Below are 18692 nucleotides of genomic sequence, written 5' to 3'. Positions count from 1 at the left end.
TCACCTCTATCCACTCCATTCTGTGCTTTCAAAAGGACCAAGTAGATTTCCAGGTATGTGAATTGCAATCTTAATGCCATGCCCTATTGCAAAGCAACGCTAAGGTATTTGTCACTGTTTGTATACATGTAAAACTGCTAACAAAGCTGCTATGTAAGGATAAAGAAAACACAGGTAAATAAAAAGATGCGCAGAAGATATGCATAGGTGATTTATAAAAATCTACATGAAAAAAAAACAAAATAACAATTTCAAGTACTGCTTTCTAAATAAGCTCTTTTAAAAAATTCTGAGACTATTATTGTGACCTCAGCCTATGTTTTCAGAGCAAAGATATGTTACATATTTACTTACGACTATAAAAACAAGTTAATCTTATAATCCAAAATTACACCTCAATCTACCAAGCTGCTCCAGTGACATTTACAACTAAATTTATATTCTGAGAAAGAAAGTAAAATTTTTACCAGAGTATTTTCTGTTTATTAACAGGCAGTAACATTCAATAAGTTAACAATCCCACAATGATTACGTCAAAACCTTGGGTATCAGTTAATATGTACTGTCTTATCAACAATAATAAAGACATCTATTAAAATTAAAATGCCACATGATTTTATAAAACCTTTATCTCATGTCTCAGCAATCTGAATACACAAAACTTCTCTGCCAGAAAAATTTCTCCCTAAATATAAATATACATATATATATATATATATATACACATATACATATCCTTCTTTAATATAAGAAAATGTTTCAGAACACCTGGAGAAAACAACCCACATGATTCCTAAAAACTGAGATATTAATTATGTATACTTTATAATTACTATCATTACTGTAACAAAAATTTCAAATCCAAATTTAAAGTTAGATTGAAGAAGGTTTCAAATTTTACCATATATCCAATAATCTAATATAGACCTTTTAGACTTTAATAATTTATAATGTCATTGGTTACTACGTTATTAGTAGAAAAAGAAAAAAAGGAATATTAGTCTACACTATGGCACAAATGCCAAGTTCCAAGTAGTATGATTGCAGGCCACCTGTGTTTAGGGCAAAATATGACTAACCTGCATTAAAGTGTTTCAGCAAAACAGCAACAAACACTAAATGTGATTTCCTAAGAAACAATTCAGTAGGTAAAACAAAAAGGAGTATATAGTCACAGGTATTGGAAGAACAGATGGAAGCTGCTTGTCACTTTAGCTCAAATCAGATCTCAGGCTAGCCAAATGAGCAATGCTCAAAAGGCTGCAAACTTCAGATAGATGTCTGGGGCAAAAATTTATAGTAGAAAAATACACTAAATTATATGCTTAAAATGGCAAATTTTATGTTTTTACCACACACTTTACCACCATAAATATTTTTTTAGAAGCAAAGAGGTTAGGGGAAGGAAGGAAAAGGATTGAAACTAAAAGTACTGATCTTCTAATAGGTTTTGATTTTTATCACTGCTAATGAATTATCTATAAAATTCCACCAAATCTTATTGCACTCTCCTTGTGTCCTGAGATTTTTTTTTCTTATACACTGCCACCACACTATCCCTATCTGTTCTCTAATGCTATCCTTCTTATAAAATTTGCAGCCTAAAAGCACTATTTCCCATGACTTACTCTTTTCAGCTCTATTAAGATCCTCATTTTCTGCAAGAGAACACAATTCAATTGTTTCACTGCTTTATGCTTTGAGTATTAAAATAAAAGCAGTTGAATAGTTTTTCAGGCATTTCTCATATTTGTTAATTAAATGCAGATGGTTCTTTTCTTCAACCATGCTGTATAATTCTCTATTTTAATTGAGTACATAACCATCCAAATTTTATATTCTTTCAGATTCATCAGCTTTTCTAGGGTTTTCAGTTTTGAAACTATGTGGCTGCCCTGTGGTTTTAGCTTGCCCCCAAATACATCCTGTGTTATCTAAAAAAAAGCCTTCTAGTTCTTACGGAAGCAGAAAAGTCTAGATCCTATGACAATGGCTTGCTTGACCTCTCTTCAGCATGTTTCAAGAGAGTAAGTGACTGGAAGGGTAAAGACTACTCTCTATAATACAGTGCAGAAGCAGTAAAAACAAAAAATAAAATAAAATTGAAGAGCACCAGCAAAAAAACAATTTCCCATTAAACCCAGAAAGGCAATCTTATCATAAGCCACTTCTAAATGTAAAAATTAAAATTATGGGACCCATTGAGAGGCTTACTTTAGCTAGGTATCTTGGAACTCCCAATTCCAAAGTGTAGTGAAATCCAAAATTTGTATCTAACTAGGGATTATACCATATATGACAGAATAAAAGTTCCTGTGAATCAACTTGCGAAAAATTTGCAGGTAGTTTCTTTCCAGATGTCTAAAAAATCTCTATTCATTAAATCTGATTATCTACTCTATAAGCCTGACTTTTCTCACACTAGTTTCTCAACCTTGGCACCAGGACACTTTGAGATGGATACTTCTTTGTTTTGAGAGGCTGTCCTATGTACTGTAGGATGTTTAGCAGCATCCTCACTTTCTACCCATTATGTCAGTGGCACACTCTAAACCAGCAGAATCTCCCAGATGTGACAATTAAATGTTTCCAGATATTACCAAGCATCCACTGGGAGACAAAACAGGCCTCCTCTGTCTAGGTGTCACAGAAACTAAACTAAATCAGGGAAACAAAAACTTCTATACCAAGTGTAGTTATTTCTATATATAAGACACTAGATCACTATTATTTGAATTAATGAATTATAAATAATAATTCTATCATGCTCGACATATTTCTGTTAGAAAGCCTATATTCTGTTCTATTCATTTTGAAGATTAAATAAAACAGAAAGAGATTTAACAAGAAGATAGGGCCAGGTTAAGAAAGAAGTTAGTAACAGAAATTTTAAGCGGATTCATTTTTTAAATTACTGACATTTCAACAGATCCAAGGTACAGTTACAGGTTGTTTTCTACACATCTGGGCACTGTCACCTATATGACATAACTGGAAAAGTCTTAGGAAAATTAAAGCATTTCAATGTATTATTTTGGAATTTTTAATATTCATGTAGAATTGGTTAGCAGTTAACTGTTATACAGAAAAAATACTAAAGGTTTTGATATTATAGCTTAACTATTCTTTGGAGTATATGATTCATAGGAAATTATATAGTTCATTGTCTTCCTTTCCTCATTTCAAATTTTTAGAACATTCCTTTAAAAATTAAAAGCTGAAAGGCTACCTTCATGATATGCCCTTCCTGTGATAATCTTATACAGTTGGACCCATGATGGTATGACTCATTTTCATTCAACTAATATATGGCTATCTGTATATGAACACAAATTGTTCATGATTTTAAAAAAATCATGCTATCAAATGTTTTACAGGCTGACAATCAAATAAAAATATCCATAATTTTTCAATAGGTAATATGGCTCTTACCTACAAGCAACATTTGGATCAGCATTTCTTGAAAGCAGTAGTTCTACACACTTCAAGATCTGTTCCTCTGAGCCACGTGCAGAACATGCAGTTATCAAAATAGTTTGCTTATCTGTAAAGAAAAGTGAGGATCCCCATACACACATCAAGAAGTATATCTAACTGACTTCTTTCACCATTTAAAATTTTATAACCTGTCCCCAAATCTTTTACTCTTAGTAGATAACTTTGTCTTCCTTCACCAAAAAATGACATCAGGGATGAACTGCCTTAATCTCCAAAGTACATCTACAATTCATTTCTTAATTTCCATTCCTTATTGCCTTTTCAAGAAAATAAGAAAGTGGTAATTACATGGACTCTAATGTAGAGATGTTGCCTGGAGGTGAACAGTTTTTGGCTGATTAAAATTTGCCTTGCTGAATCTGCATTTGAGAAATGGGAATTGATATTCTCTGATTTCACTTCTTTATTTCTCACTCATTTGACATCTCAGTGAAATCTGGTTTCTATCCAAACCATCCTACTGAAAATGACCTAACTGCCATATCCACTGTTTTTTGTTTTTTTGTTTGGTCCTTTTCTACTTGATCTCTCTGAGCTCACCTGTTTCCTAAAAATCATCTTCTTCTGGCCTGTATGCCACCAGCAGAGATCACAGTATATTCAAAAAACAAAAACACTTTTCTAGTAAGAATAGGGGAATTCAAAATAGGTCATGGAGGCTATGGTTTACATCAGTGGTTTAGTACTGATCACTCATTTGACATGAGTCAACTGAGACATCTAGTCTCAGTTCTGCCACTGATAAACTGACTGCAGAGATGTCCTAACACCTCAGAAGACCTAATTAATAGGAGCGCCTGGGATGCTCAGTCAGTTAAGCATCCGACTTAGGTTCAGGTCATGATCTCATGGCCCATGAGTTTGAGCCCCATGAGTTCATGAGTTCGAGCTGTGCTCACAGCTCAAAGCCTGGAGCTTGCTTCTAATTCTGTGTCTCCCTCTCTCTCTCTCTTTTTTTTTTTTTAAATTTTTTAAAATGTTTTATTTATTTCTAGGAGAGAGAGAGAGACAGTGTGAGCAGGGGAGGGTCAGAGAGAGAGGGAGTCACAGACTGAAACAGGCTCCAGGCTCCGAGCTGGCAGTCAGCACAGGGCCCGACGCGGGGCTCGAACCCACGAACCGCGAGATCATGACCTAAGCGAAAGTCGGACGCTTAACCGACTAAGCCACCCAGGCGCCCCTCCCTCTCTCTCTTTCTGCCCCTTGCCCCCTCACACTCTGTCTCTCTCTCAAAAATAAACAAGCATTAATAAAAAAAAGAAGACATAATACATAGATAGGAAGTTTCCCTCTTAACCTGATGGAACTACTGTTGAATATGTAAAAGAATTTATGTGAACATGCTGTGAAAAATATAAACTACTGTATTTTATAACTGCAAAGTATTCTTCTGATCACAAGAAGCAGAGAAAGAAAGCTTTTATTTATTTCTCGTTAGTTTCTTTTTTTAAGTTTTTATTTAAATTCCAGTTAGTTAACGTATAGTGTAACAGTATCAGGTGTACAATTTAGTGATTCAACACTTACATAAAACACCCGGTGCTCATCACAACAAATGATCTTGCTAATCCCCACCACCTCTTATTTAACTTATCCCTTGTCCCTGCTGCCACCATCCACCTCTCCCCTGGTAACCATCAGTTTGTTCTCTATAGTTAGGAAAACTATTACTTTTTTGAGCAGAATATTTTATACACTTTCAGAAATCTAATTCCTAAGTACAGCTTTCATTGGGTGATATATTTTTTATTTTTATTAAAAAAAAGTTTTAGGTTTATTTATTTTGAGAGAGAACAAGCATGAGCACGAACAGGAGAGGGGCAGAGAGAGAAAAAGAATCTCAAGCAGGGCCTGATGTGGGGCTTGAACTCATGAACCAGGAGATCATGACCTGAGCCAAAACCAAGAATCAGATGCTTAACCGACTGAACCATCCAGGCGCCCCTCATTGGGTGATATTCTTAAATGACATAACAAAAAGAAAAACCTATCACAGCAGCAGATGATACATAAAACTAATCATAAGATGCGAATTTATACAAAAATACATAGATAAGAAAATAGCATAGAAATAGTTTTACCAGTATCTAATGCAGGTACAAAATGAATGTGAAAATTAGTTCTAAAATGAACTCTATATCTGAACTATGAAATGAATTTAACTGCCTACTAGAAACTTGTCAAAAATAAGTAAACAATAATTCAATAAAATAATTTAACTGGATTTGCACATACACTCTTATTTTTTAAAAGCATTCAAAGGAGTACTGGGTAGAAATTATTTAATGACAAAGACACATATGGATTTAATAAGCTATCTCTGAAACAACCGTAGGTGATATAATTCAGAGTTTTAAAATCTAAAGACTGATATTCTTTATAGTAACATTTTTAAAGATTATTTTGAGAAAGAGAGACAGCACAAGCAGGGGAGGAGCAGAGAGAAGAAGAGACAGAATCCCAAGCAGGCTCTGTGCCATCAGCGAGAGCCCAATGCGGGCCTAAACTCCCAAACTGTGAGATCACAACCTAAGCCAAGATCAAGAGTCTAATGCTTAACCAACTGTGCCACCGAGGTACCCCCAAAGACTGATTTTCAAGTGTTTGACAAAATTATCAGCTTTTTGATGGTTTTTTCAGGGCATCTGTCCTTTAAAAGTAACTTATTCTCTAGCATAGAGGTATGTAATAACATAAACAGTTATTAAGATATTATAAATGGAATCTAGTACGTCTTTGGAGTTTTTTCCAAAAAAATTATGATTTTTAACTTGATGTTGTATCTTAATTACATAATATAACTAATACAAACGTTTAGTTTTCAATCTGCTTTAATTTTTTTTACTTCGTATAATAGCTTCTTGGGAATCAAGAAAATCACAGTAAACATAATCAGTTAAATTACCTCAACACCTTACCTTATATTTTTTAAGGACAAAGGTTTATTTTAAAGTGAATATATAAAAACGGAACATGGAAAATGTACATCACTACCCCTAAAAAGACTATAATTAGGCTTCTGCACAGTATACAAAGTAAATATTTACATGCTTTAAATGTTGAAAACATCTTACCCTTATCAAAGCTTGCATTAGCACCTCTATCCAAAAGGACTCGAACCAGCTCTACATTAGAAACACTAGCAGCATACATAAGGGGAGTCCATCCATACCGAAAGCTGGAATCCACGCTAATGCCTGTCAATATAAAAACAAGATTTTAACAGCCAACCCCCCCACCAAAAGAAAAATCGTTACCACCTTCATATGCTTAAAGTACTGTGCATAATGACATATACCATGTACTTAACTAAAGGGGATTTCTTGGTAATAATGGTTTCAGAAAAAATAAAAAATAATTACATCTGGACTTTATTAGAAGAAATTAAAAAATACAGACTGTAGTGTGTAAGCCAGAGATTGACACCATTATATCTATATGATAAAAAAACAATATAGGGCACCACTGTTTAGAATGGTACAAGAGGCAGGGAGACCAGTTATGAGGGTAGAAGTTTATGCAAAAGTCAGAGCAAGAGCAATGGAGACAGAGAGAGAAGGATACAAAAGGACATTTCAAAATTCATTAGAATTTAAAGCTGCTTTAAGAAGTAATGTAAAGAACTTAAAAATGACTCCCCAATTCTGCCCTTGAGAAATCAAAGACAAACACTGAGCTAGAATAAAGAGAACAGATGAGGTATCAGGACTGAGGAGTAAGAAAAACTTGAGTTGTTTTTTTTTAAAGTTTATTTCTTTATTTTGAGAGAGAGAGGGCACGTGAGCAGGGTGATAGAGGGAGGGAGAGAATCCCAAACAGGCTACATGCTATCAACTCAAGGCTCAATCCCACGAACCCTGAGATCAGGACCTGAGCTGGAATCAAGAGCCACACGCTCAACTGACTGAGCCATCCTGACACGCCAAGAAGTTTTAAACAGCCACTATCCAAAACAGGACAGGAAGAGATAATAACTGTTAAGAAAGGACAAGAGACAGCAGACCTTAAAATCCTCAAATCATTAATGACACAAATCCCTGGAGTCATCTGATTTTCTCCAACGGCACTGACTGATTTGGTCATATAAAAAAGAAAAAAATGGTTGAACTGATCTAGGTTTAGATTTAGGACTGATGACGAGCACAGATAATGTGATATGAAGACAAAGATACAATGAGACAGTGAAGACAACCCATTAAACTTATGTAAAGCCATTTCTATAAAGAGGTGTTATGTGGAATCTCTCTCTTTGAATTAAGAAATATTTGCTACTGTTAAGGAAAAACACAGAACTTTTTTTCTGCTTCAAAGAAAGAAAACCTGTATGTGAAAAACACTGTAGGCCTCCCTGTAACGCCTTATAATTTACAGGTTTATAGTCTCTGGCTATAAAGCGTTCCCTTTACAAACATGAAGGTCCTATCACCTTCATCTTCGACAAAAGAATGAAAACTTGTTTGGGGGGAGAACCTGACTTTTTTTCTGTAGGAACACTAAGTTGCTGAAAGATTATATATGTCAAATTCTCAGCTGCCTAACTTTAATTGATAAAGGTGCTTGATAATTCCTGGGAGAAAACAGGATAAAACCATCTTAGTACATACATAGTGCTGGCCTAACTAGTCTTCTCTAATCAATTTTCCTCTTCCAACTGCTGCAACTGAAAGCATATGAATGAAATGAGAAAAAACACTACTTTATAGTCTCATTATTTTTCCCTTGTTGACATTACTGCTCCACCAGTGACACCAAAGGTAAAAAGGAAAAGATGTGAGGAAGGTGACAAATGTGGCATTTTAGTATAAAAATTCTCAATCATTACCTTTTAATGCTCAAAAAGCAAATTATTAACCACCCATTGTGTTCTAGGCATAGTGTAAAATGGTAAGTTTAAAAAGATCCGAATAGTACATGATTGTAGCTCAAAAGCATTCAGAGTAACACTGCCTGGTTTGGGGATACATATATATTCATAAAAATATGCATAGGAATGATAAATACCAACTATAGGAAAGTGGTATCTCCAGTGATAAGGAGAGAAATTGCCATACCTTTTAGAATGTCTGATATATTTAATAATTTAAAGAGAACCGAACATATTAACAGAATAACAAAAACTGGAGACATCTTTGAACTGCTGTAAGTAGTTGACTCAAAGGGAACATTCATTTTTTATAAAACTTCTCAACTGGTGCAGAAAAATATATCAAAACCAAGAATGACTTTGAAAGGCAAAAACCTAAAAATATATTTTAAAAGTGTGAAATAAGGATGCCTGGAAGGAAACTAGGAAACACTAAAAGAAGAGTTACTTGTGGAAGTAAGACTTCAGGGGTGCTGGGGGTGAAAGTAGGAACAAAGGTATCTTTCTACTTATACCTGTAAGTTACTAGCTTTTGAAAAATAATTACAAATTTTTTTGTTATTAAAAATAAAATTTAACATTTATTTTTGAGAGAGAGCATGGATTGGGGAGGAGCAGAGGAGATACAAAATCAGAAGCAGGCTCCAGGCTCTGAGCCATCAGCACATAGCCTGATGCAGAGCTCAAACCCATGAACCACAAGATCACCTGAGCAGACGCTCTATGCTCAACTGACTGAGCCACCCAGCTGCCTCTAAAAACAAATTTTAAAAAGTCCACTAAAAGCCTACTTTATCAGTAGGTCTTTTCAAGTCCTAATCCTTTAGGAGCCTAAAGCTTAGTCCCAGTACAAACTCAAGCCCCAAGGGAAACTCTCTTTTCTAGAGCAAATTTCTGCCTATTCCATTCCACTGGGCATATGCACATTCCTAACTATGTTCATATTAGGCCTGTTTCTATTACTCAAATTTTATTCAGTTTCATTCTTCAATTACAAATTAAAGTTCTGTTGTCCACAGAGTCACACAGATCCTTCTTTTTTGTTACAACAGCTAATAATTACAAAAGGTATGTATGTTCTAAGATCTTCATGTATTCTTTTATTTTAACATTTCCCCCAAACCCTTTGATATTATGCAGCTCCATTTTAAAAAGGGAGCTATTAAAGCTTAAAAGGTTTGATAACTTGGTCAAGATTACAGAGTCATCAAACAGGAGGGCTAGTAATCAAACCCAGAAATGTACTGTTTCCAAAATGATTCCCTTTTCACTAAACCATGCTATGTCACTAGCATAAAAGAAAAACATTCTCCTATAAACATCGTATTTATCTATTTTGTGTGAAGGTTTTGTATCTACAAATAGACGGTAAATGCCTTTTACTCCTTCAAATAATTTTAATCATTATTATCAACAACTCAGTTTCCTACGTCATGTAATGCAAAAAGTACTAACATTTAATCTGATCACAGAAAAATGTTATGGGACCCCCGGACAGAATTACGATGTTTTACATAGACAAACAGACACTCTGGAACTTTAAATGACTTTCCCAAGGAACCACAATGAGTAGGCAATAAAGCTGGAACAGATGCCCACATATTGTGATTCCTACCTCAAGTCCCATTATACACGTACACACCCAGCACAAGGGAAGAACATAACTAAATGTACATAACTAGAAAAAAAATCTGGAGAAACATATATCATAGTCAATGCTGAGAAAATTGTGTAGGAATTACCAGGGTGGGGTAGGATTAGTCAGAACAGGCTTCTTGAAGAAGGTAGAAGAACTAATGGAAGCAACAGGGTGGCATTCCAAATTTGAGGGTAGAGGAAGAAAATAAGGCAGAGAACTCAGAGTCAAGTAAGATATGCAGAATACTGGATACATTAACAGTCTTTGTGCTTCCACTAGAAAACCAACTCAAACCTTTTAAAATAAGAAATCCTTGTGAAGGTAGACAACTTCGTTAGACTGAAATTATCCCTGATCTCTCACCAGAATCTAGAAGCTCCCGGACCAATGAAATATCTCCGGTGGTCAATGCTTTCTTAAATGTTTCATTCTTTTCCTCAGGGAGTAATGGCCCTTTTAATTTCTAAACAAGGAGAAAGTGAAAAAAAAAATACTGTTATACATATTTTCATTTCCTCTACATCAAGAAGCAATGTTTGGTTTCAAGTACATCTTCTGGAGGGAGGGGGATGGGGGGATGCAACATACAACGTTCATAAAGAATTCATGACTAAAATTATCTTTAAAGGTAATGGGTAATGCTGTTGGGTGCAAATCCAAGTGAAGAGCTACACTGACGGCCCAAAGAAGCATATTTGATGGGAAGAACAGTAGGGAAACTGAGGGTTTGTGGGGAGTCCAAAAGCCTACTATTTCCACTGGGGAAACACAGGCAAGGAAATAATGAGGCTTCATGAGGTACGGCCTTCGAGGGCTAGGGGAGGCTGATCCAGGTGCAGTCAAAACAAAGTCTTCCTGGGCTACCTGAGCGGACCGGTCGAGATACCCAATCTCCCAGCCATCATCCTCGCTCTCGCTACTCTCGCCTCCACCAGCCACTGCCAATCCACGTAGGGTGCCAGCCGCCATGCCCGACAGCCTCTCCAGACGCTTATAGCGACCCCCACCCCCTCAGCGGGCGCCTGCGCACTGGAGGAACACGCAAGGTTGTGTGGGAAGGCGTGCGTGTGAGCGCCAAGGCCGTGGGCCCTCAGGCGCAGGCGCTTGGGCAAGCGTAGCGTCTTTGCCTCCCCGGACCCGCCCACCAGCTCTGTGTTCCCTGGAGGTCAGCCGGCTGCCCGTCGCAGTGGAGCTTGAGCTGGGTACCAGAACCGCCCGGTGAGACTTGAGCACCATCCTCCTAGCTGGAGCTTCTAATTCCTTTCAGGGACTAATTCTTCATTCTTTTTAGGGTATTTGTTTGAAGTTTTTCTCTCAAAGCAATGCCCTACTTTCGGTGGAGCATTATGGGTATTTTAAGGCCAAGTAAGACTAGGCTTTCTCCCTCATCCCATCCATCCGCTCCCTGCCAAACCCACTGTCAAATATGCCACCCCTGGGAGACGGACAACTCTTGGCAGGAATACAGTCTTTAGGAACACTATCCTTACATTCAAGAAGGCATCAGACAAACAGGAGGAACTAGGAGGAAATACCATCACAATTGAAGAATTCTTCCTTTATATTTCATGTGATCTTAGATCTGAGTTTAGATATGGGAACTTGAGCCCATGGAAACACTTTCCCAGCAAGACACTGTGGCTGCCCTAAAGAAAAAAGTCCGTCAACGACGAGAACTTGGAGAGAGAGCGAATCAAAAGTGACAGAAAGAAGAAATGATTTAAATATTCAGAGAGCAAGTGAACAATACAAAAAAACTCCCGGTGAAAGTTGACCAACCTCAAACTCACTTTTCTGCATCAAACTTCTACATGAAATGGTAATACATTAATTATCTTTGCCACAGGAAAGTAGATCCATCAAGGTATAAGGCACATTTGTGTCCCTTGAGATAATTTAAAAGGAAAATAGCCATATACCGTTCTTTAAAAGACTTTGTGATGATTTTTTTTTCCTTAAAGAATCTCCAGTGTACGATTTTGAAAATTATGTACTTCAGAGACTTTCCTAGGTAGGTATTTTTAAGTAGTTTGGTAATTTTGGAGCCACACCTGTGTTTTCTAACTTCATTCCTTCAATAAGTGTTATGGATCTGGATCATTGAGCACAACTAGGCACATTGTGAAGACAAAATCAGGGATAAACTAAGGTGCCTCAGGGAGCTCATGTTAACTAGGAAAGACAATAGGCAAGTAAACAAATAAACAAGGCAATTGCAAATTATAGGTGCCATAAAAGAGATAAATATACTGGGTTTCTGAAATCAAATCACTTAGGTTTCTCAGCGAAACCATTTATTGCCATTAGCTGTGTGCCCTTGAGCATTTTAGCCTCTTCTGCTTTAGTTTCCTAACCTGTAAAATGGAGATAATGATAGTACCCATAATATAGCTGTTTGAATAAAGTAAATAAAGTAATGGGCTTAGAATAGGATTAGTCTCAATGTAAGAGGTAAATATTTTAGCTACTACTAATATTGTTATTATTTTATACAACGTAGTTAGACCCAAGTAGAATATGAATGACAAGGTGTTAGCCATAAAAAGTCAGAAAGCAGAGCTTTCTTGACAAAGGAAATGGCTAGTACCAAGGACTGAAGACAGGAAAAGCTTGCCCCCAGGCCTGGGACTAAGGTGGGCAAGTAAGGCTTCTTTAAGCTGGTGGCATATAGGGCAACTATACTGTTCTGCATCACATGCAGTTTAAGGAAGCACTCCCTCTCAGGAAGGATCTTACAGTCCTTATATTTTGCACCCTGGACATCTCACTTTACCCTCGTCCTTGCCCTTATTGGACCAGAAAGGAGGCCTGAGGCTGGACCATCATGAAGGAAGGCGTGTGTAATGAGAAGACCTCATTGGACTTAAGCAAGTAGTTTAGATTTTACTTTAAAAGCAATTTAACATTAAATGTTTTTCAACAAATGAAAGACATTCTGGTGTGCATGGTTTGTGTGTGTGTGTGTATTTAAAGACACTCAAACTCTTTTTGTAAAGAAGGCTTTGGGTCTGATCAATTGACTAATTAGTGGTACCTTTTACTAAGATGGGGGAAGACCAGAGGATAAACTTGAAGATGAAATGAGCATCTGCTGTATTCCTGATCTCAGGGGAAAAGCTCTCAGTTTTTGCCCATTGAGGATGATATTAGCTCTGTGCTTTTAATATATGGCTTTTATGATGTTTAAGTATGTTTTTTCTATCCCAATTTTCTTGAGGATTTTTATTGAGAAAGGATGCTGTATTTTGTCAAATGCGTTTTCTACATCTGTTGACAGGATCAAATGGTTCTTATCCTTTCTTCTATTAATGTGATGTATCACATTGATTTACAAATATTGAACCAGCCCTGCAGCCCAGGAATGAATCCCACTTGATCATGGTGAATAATTATTTGACATACTGTTGAATTTGCTTTGCTAGTATCTCGTTGAGAATTTTTGCATCCATGTTCATCAGCATCCATTGGCCTATAATTCTCCTTTTAAGCGGGTTCTCTGTCTGGTTTGAGAATCAAAGTAATGCTCGCTTCATAGAATGAACCCAGAAGCTTTCCTTCTGTTTCTATATTTTGGATCAGCTTGAGAAGGATAGGTATTAACTTTGCTTTAAATGTCTGGTAGAATTCCCCCTGGGAAACCATCTGGCCCAGGACTCTTAATTTGTTGGGAGATTTTCGATAACGGATTCAATTTCTTCACTGGTTATGGGTCTGTTCAAATTTTCTATTTCTTCCAATTTGAGTTTTGGCAGTTTGCAGGTGTCTAGGAATTTTTCCATTTCCTCCTGGTTGTCCCATTTGTTGGCATATAATTTTTCACAGTATTCTCTGATAATTGTTTGTATTTGTGTGTTGTTGGTTGTGATACATCCTCTTTCATTTGTGAATTTATCCGTGTTCTCTTTTCTTTTTGAGAAGTCTGGTGAGGAGCTTATCAATAAACAATTTTGTTTATTTTTTCAGAAAATCAGCTTTTAGCTGATCAGTTCTACTGGGTTTTTTGGATTCTATATTGTTTATTTCTGCTCTAATCTTCATTAATTCTCTTCTGCTGGCTTTGGGGTTTCTTTGCTGATCTGCTTCTAGTTCTGTTAGGTGTGCTGTTAAATTTTGTATTTGGTATTTTTCTTATTTCTTGAGATAGGCCTGGATTGCAATGTATTTTCCTCTTAGGACTGCCGTTGTGGCATCCCAAAAGATTTGGACTGTCATGTTTTCATTTTCATGTGCTTCCATATATTTTTTAATTTCTTTTTTAATTGCGTGGTTGACCCATTTATTCTTTAGTAGGGTGTTCTTTAACCTCCATGCAAATATTTTCTTGTGTTTGATTTCAGTTTTATAGCATTATGATCAGAAAATAGGCAATGTATGATCTCAATTCTTTTATATTTATTGAGGGCCCTTTTGTGACCCAGTGTGTGATCTATCTTAGAGAATGTTCCATGTGCACTCAAAAAGAATGTGTATTCTGCTGCTTTTGGATGAAAAGTTCTGAATATATCTGTCGAGTCCATCTGGTCCAGCATATCACTCAAGGCCCTTGTATATTTATTGATTTTTGCCTACATGATCTGTCCATTGCTGTAAGTGGAATATTAAAGTTGCATGCAATTGCAATATTCTTATCAATAAGATTGCTTATGTTTGTGATTACTTGACTTATGTATTTGGGCATTCTCAGGTTGGGAGCATAAACATTTACAATTGTTAGCTCTTCTTGGTGGATAGACCCCATAATTATGATATAATGCCCTTCTTCATCTCTTGTTACAGACTTTAGTTTAAAATCTAGTTTGTCTGATATAAGTATGGCTACTCCAGCTTTCTTTTGACTTCCAGTAGCATGATAGATGGTTCTTCATCCCTTGCTTTCAATCTGAAAGTGTCCTCAGGTGTAAAATGGGTCTCTTGTAGACAGCATATAGATGGATCTTGTTTTTTTTGATACCCCATGTCTTTTAATTGTAGCATTTAGTCCATTTACACTCAGAGTTATTATTGAAAGATATGGATTTAGTGTCATTATCTGGAAGTTTCATGCTTGAGGTGATGTCTCTCGTCCTTTGTAGTCTTTGCAGTGTTCCACTCACAGAGTCCCCCTTAAGGTCTCTTGCAGGGCTGGTTTAGTGGTCATGAACTCCTTCAGTTTTTGTTTGTCTGGGAAAGCCTTTATCTTTCCTTCTATTCTGAATGACTGCCTTGCTGGATAAAGGATTCTTGGGTGCATATTTTTCCTATTCAGCATATTGAATATTTCCTGCCACTCCTTTCTGGCCTGCCAAGTTTCAGTGGACAGGTCTGCTACTACCCTTATGTGTCTACCCTTATAGGTTAAGGCCTGTTCGTCCCAGCTGCTTTCATAGTTCTCTCTTTATCTTTGTATTTTGACGGTTTCACTATGATATGCAATGGAGAAGATCTGTTCTTAAATCTGAAGGGAGTTCTCTGTGCCTCCTGGGTTTGGATGTCCATTTCCTTCCCCAGATTAGGGAAGTTCTCAGCTATAATTTGTTCACATAAACCTTCTGCCCCTTTCTCTCTCTTTTTCTTCTAGAACGCCTATGATACAGATATTATTATATTTCATTAAATCACTTAGTTCTCTAAGTCTCCCCTTGTGGCCTAGTATTTTCTTATCTCTTTTTCTCGGCTTCATCATTTGCCATAATTTTATCATATATTTCACTTAATTTCCCCTCTGCCTCTTCCATCCTTGCTGTCACTGCATCTGGTTTATTTTGCACCTCATTTACAGCATTTAAAAAAATTTTTTTAATGTTTTATTTATTTTTAAGACAGAGATAGAGACAGCATGAGCAGGGGAGGTTCAGAGAGAGAGGGAGACACAGAATCCAAAGACAGCCTCCAGGCTCTGAGCTGTCAGCAAGAGCCCAATGCAGGGCTCGAACCCATGAACTATGAGATGATGACCTGAGCTGAAATTGGATGCTTAACCAACTGAGCCACCCAGGCACCCCACATCATTTCTTAATTCGTTGTTTTTCTTAGTTGTTTGATCTCTGCAGCAATAGATTTTCTGCTGTCTTCTATGCTGTTTTCAAGCCCAGCTATTAATATTACGATTATTATTCTAAATTCTTGCTCAGTTATATTGTTTATGTCTGTTTTGAGCAATTCCCTGTCATTTCTTCCTGGAATTTCTTTTGAGGGGAATTCTTCCATGTCATCATATTGGCTAGTTTTCTGTCCCTTATTTATTTTAATAGCTTGTTATGAGTCCTGCACCTGGGAGCACTACTATATTACAAAGGGGTCATACATCCAGGGTCTAGCCCTTCAAGGAGGTGATTTTGGAGTGTGTTTCATGCTCTCTGTTTTTGTGAATCAGGGTTCTTTATCTCCCTACTCATAGTGGTGCTTTGAACCTTCTACCAGGTATGCTTTTTTTTTTTTTTTTAGTTTATTTCTAGGAGAGAGAGAGAGAGACAGCGTGAGCAGGGGAGGGTCAGAGAGAGAGGGAGTCACAGACTGAAACAGGGTCCAGGCTCTGAGCTGGCAGTCAGCACAGAGCCTGACGCGGGGCTCGAACCCATGAACTGCGAGATCATGACCTAAGTGAAAGTCGGACGCTTAACCGACTAAGCCACCCAGGCACCCCATCTACCAGGTATGCTTTGATTTGTTTATTGAAGTATCCCTGGAAAAAAATTTTTTAAAAGTGGGAGGGGGTGGTGGTAGTGGAAGGGGCCTTATCCCATACAAACAGAGAAATGACAGAGATGGTGAAAAGGAAAAGAAAAAAAAATTGACCAGGCAGAGAATCAGAGAAACTATACAGCTTAGTCCAGAGAAGAGAGGAAAATAAAGAAGGAGATAAAGAAGAAGTATAAAAAGAATAGATTAAAAGTGTCTGCTTGAACAAACCAACAAACAGAATAATCAGACTAGATAAGGGAAGAAGTAAGAGAAGGAAAAAGAAAAAAAAAAATGTACATACATAAAATAAGAATTGACCAAGAATTAAATCAGAGAATGCAAAACCACTGGACTGATATCTGACAGTGCCTTAGAACCAATGGCTGTGCTGGTCTGGAGGAGGGACTGTCTGATTCTCTCAGCATCAGTCTTGCTCTGGTTGATATGCAGTTACCAGGCACAGAGAGCTGTGGTTTAGTGTACGTGTTCTCCCTCCACTGTGTGCCTGTTGTCTGTTCCCTGGTACCCCACTTTGTTGGTGATGGGGAGAAAAATGCGACACCCCAGTCTCTCCTTCCTGGGCCGGGTGTCCTAAACCACTCTTTTCAGTCCTTTTTCACAGTGACACATGGGCATGAGCACGCTGGTATGTTCCACTCCCACAATCCCCCATGCCTCTCAGGTGCTCGCCTGGGACTCAAAACCATTGTCTTAAGGATCGTGTTCCATGCATCCCATGGGTTTAGGGGAAGTGCCACTGCCCAGGCTACTGACAAAGAGCCTCTGGCTGGTGAGGGTTTGGAGGTGGTGGCTACAGGGTCTTTTGTCCTTGGAGCTGCTACATACCTTCTTCCCACAACACTCAGGGGAGAGGATTGCTCTCCCCAACTGTACCTGGGAGCTAGCTACCAGCCTGGGACTGGCTCCGCTCTCTCCCGGGTGCAAGAACAGGGCAGAGAAAGCCCCACAGTTAGAAATTGATTCTTTCTTCGTTTTTTCCATTCCCTGATCCATAGTTTTTCTCTTGTCTAAATTCAGCCCTACATTTCCACAGCCTCTCTTTCTCTTCCCTTTGTCTCTCCACAGAAGAGGATCCCTCCCCTCCATGCCTACTTTGCCAGTTTCCTCTCTCTCAGTTCACAGTCACGCAGCTATGGCCCATCAGGTTGTCTCCGTGGGCTGCTGGAGAAGTTTCTGTCATTTGGTAGCCCAGATTCCTGGAATTCCAAGTCCTTTGGCCACAATACTGCTGTGTTTTAGGGATGAAGGAACTTCGGGCCCCCCTCCTTCTCCACCTGTCGACTCCTACCCACATATAATTGATTATTAAAGTTGGATATTTATCCCAGTAAGAGTATTTTTTTTTAAATATAGTTGCTATAGGCTGAATGTTTGTGTTCTTTCCCTTAAAATTTTTATGTTGAAAACGAATTCCCAAAATGATGATATTTGGAAGTGAAAGCCTTTGGGAGGTGTTTAGGTCATGAGGGCAGAGTTTTCATGAATAGGATTAGTGTCCTTGTAAAAAGAGACCCGAGCAAACTCCCTTGCCCCTTCCACCATGTGAGGACATAACCAGATGCCCTATGAACCAGAAAGTGAGCTCTCACCAGACACTGAATCGGCCACCACCTTGATTTTGGACTTTGTAGTCTCCAGAATTGTGAGAAATAAATTTCTGTTATTTATAAGTCATCCAGTCTGTGGTATTCTGTTATAGCAGCCCAAACAGAAAATGAAAATAGAGAAGATTATTCTAAAATTTATGTGGAAAGGCAAGAGAACTAAATAGCTAAAACAATTCTGAGAAAGAGGAATAAAGCAGGAAGAATTTCTTAACTTGATTTTAAGTATTATTGTGTAACTACTGTAATCAGGACTGTGTGGTATTGGAAAAGGGAGATATATATATTATGTATATGTATATGTGCGTGTATATATATGTGTGTGTATATGTATATGCATATATCAATATAGCAGAACAGAGGAGCTAAAAAAAAATAGACCCACACAAGTAAGGCCAAATGATTT

General features: G+C 37.5%; 1 protein-coding gene across 3 annotated transcripts in view; it reads right to left on the bottom strand.

The window, feature by feature from the left end:
* Nucleotides 1-11010, bottom strand: part of ASZ1 (ankyrin repeat, SAM and basic leucine zipper domain containing 1) — a 49910-nt gene extending 38900 nt beyond the window's left edge. For all 3 annotated transcript variants that reach the window (XM_039222884.1, XM_039222883.1, XM_039222886.1), the window contains exons 1-4: nucleotides 10866-11010; nucleotides 10365-10464; nucleotides 6573-6695; nucleotides 3433-3544 (exon numbers count right to left, since the gene is read on the bottom strand). In XM_039222884.1, coding sequence (XP_039078815.1) covers nucleotides 3433-3544; nucleotides 6573-6695; nucleotides 10365-10464; nucleotides 10866-10970 — 440 coding nt within the window. In that variant the 5' untranslated portion in view covers nucleotides 10971-11010. The remainder of the gene's footprint in view (nucleotides 1-3432; nucleotides 3545-6572; nucleotides 6696-10364; nucleotides 10465-10865) is intronic.
* Nucleotides 11011-18692: the final 7682 nt, after the last annotated feature.

Source organism: Hyaena hyaena, unplaced genomic scaffold, assembly GCF_003009895.1.
Source record: "Hyaena hyaena isolate Hyena2069 unplaced genomic scaffold, ASM300989v1 scaffold_1206, whole genome shotgun sequence".
In the NCBI taxonomy this organism is placed as follows: Eukaryota; Metazoa; Chordata; class Mammalia; order Carnivora; family Hyaenidae; genus Hyaena; species Hyaena hyaena.
Note: the sequence above shows the minus strand (reverse complement) of the source record. Positions and strands in the feature narration are given on the sequence as shown.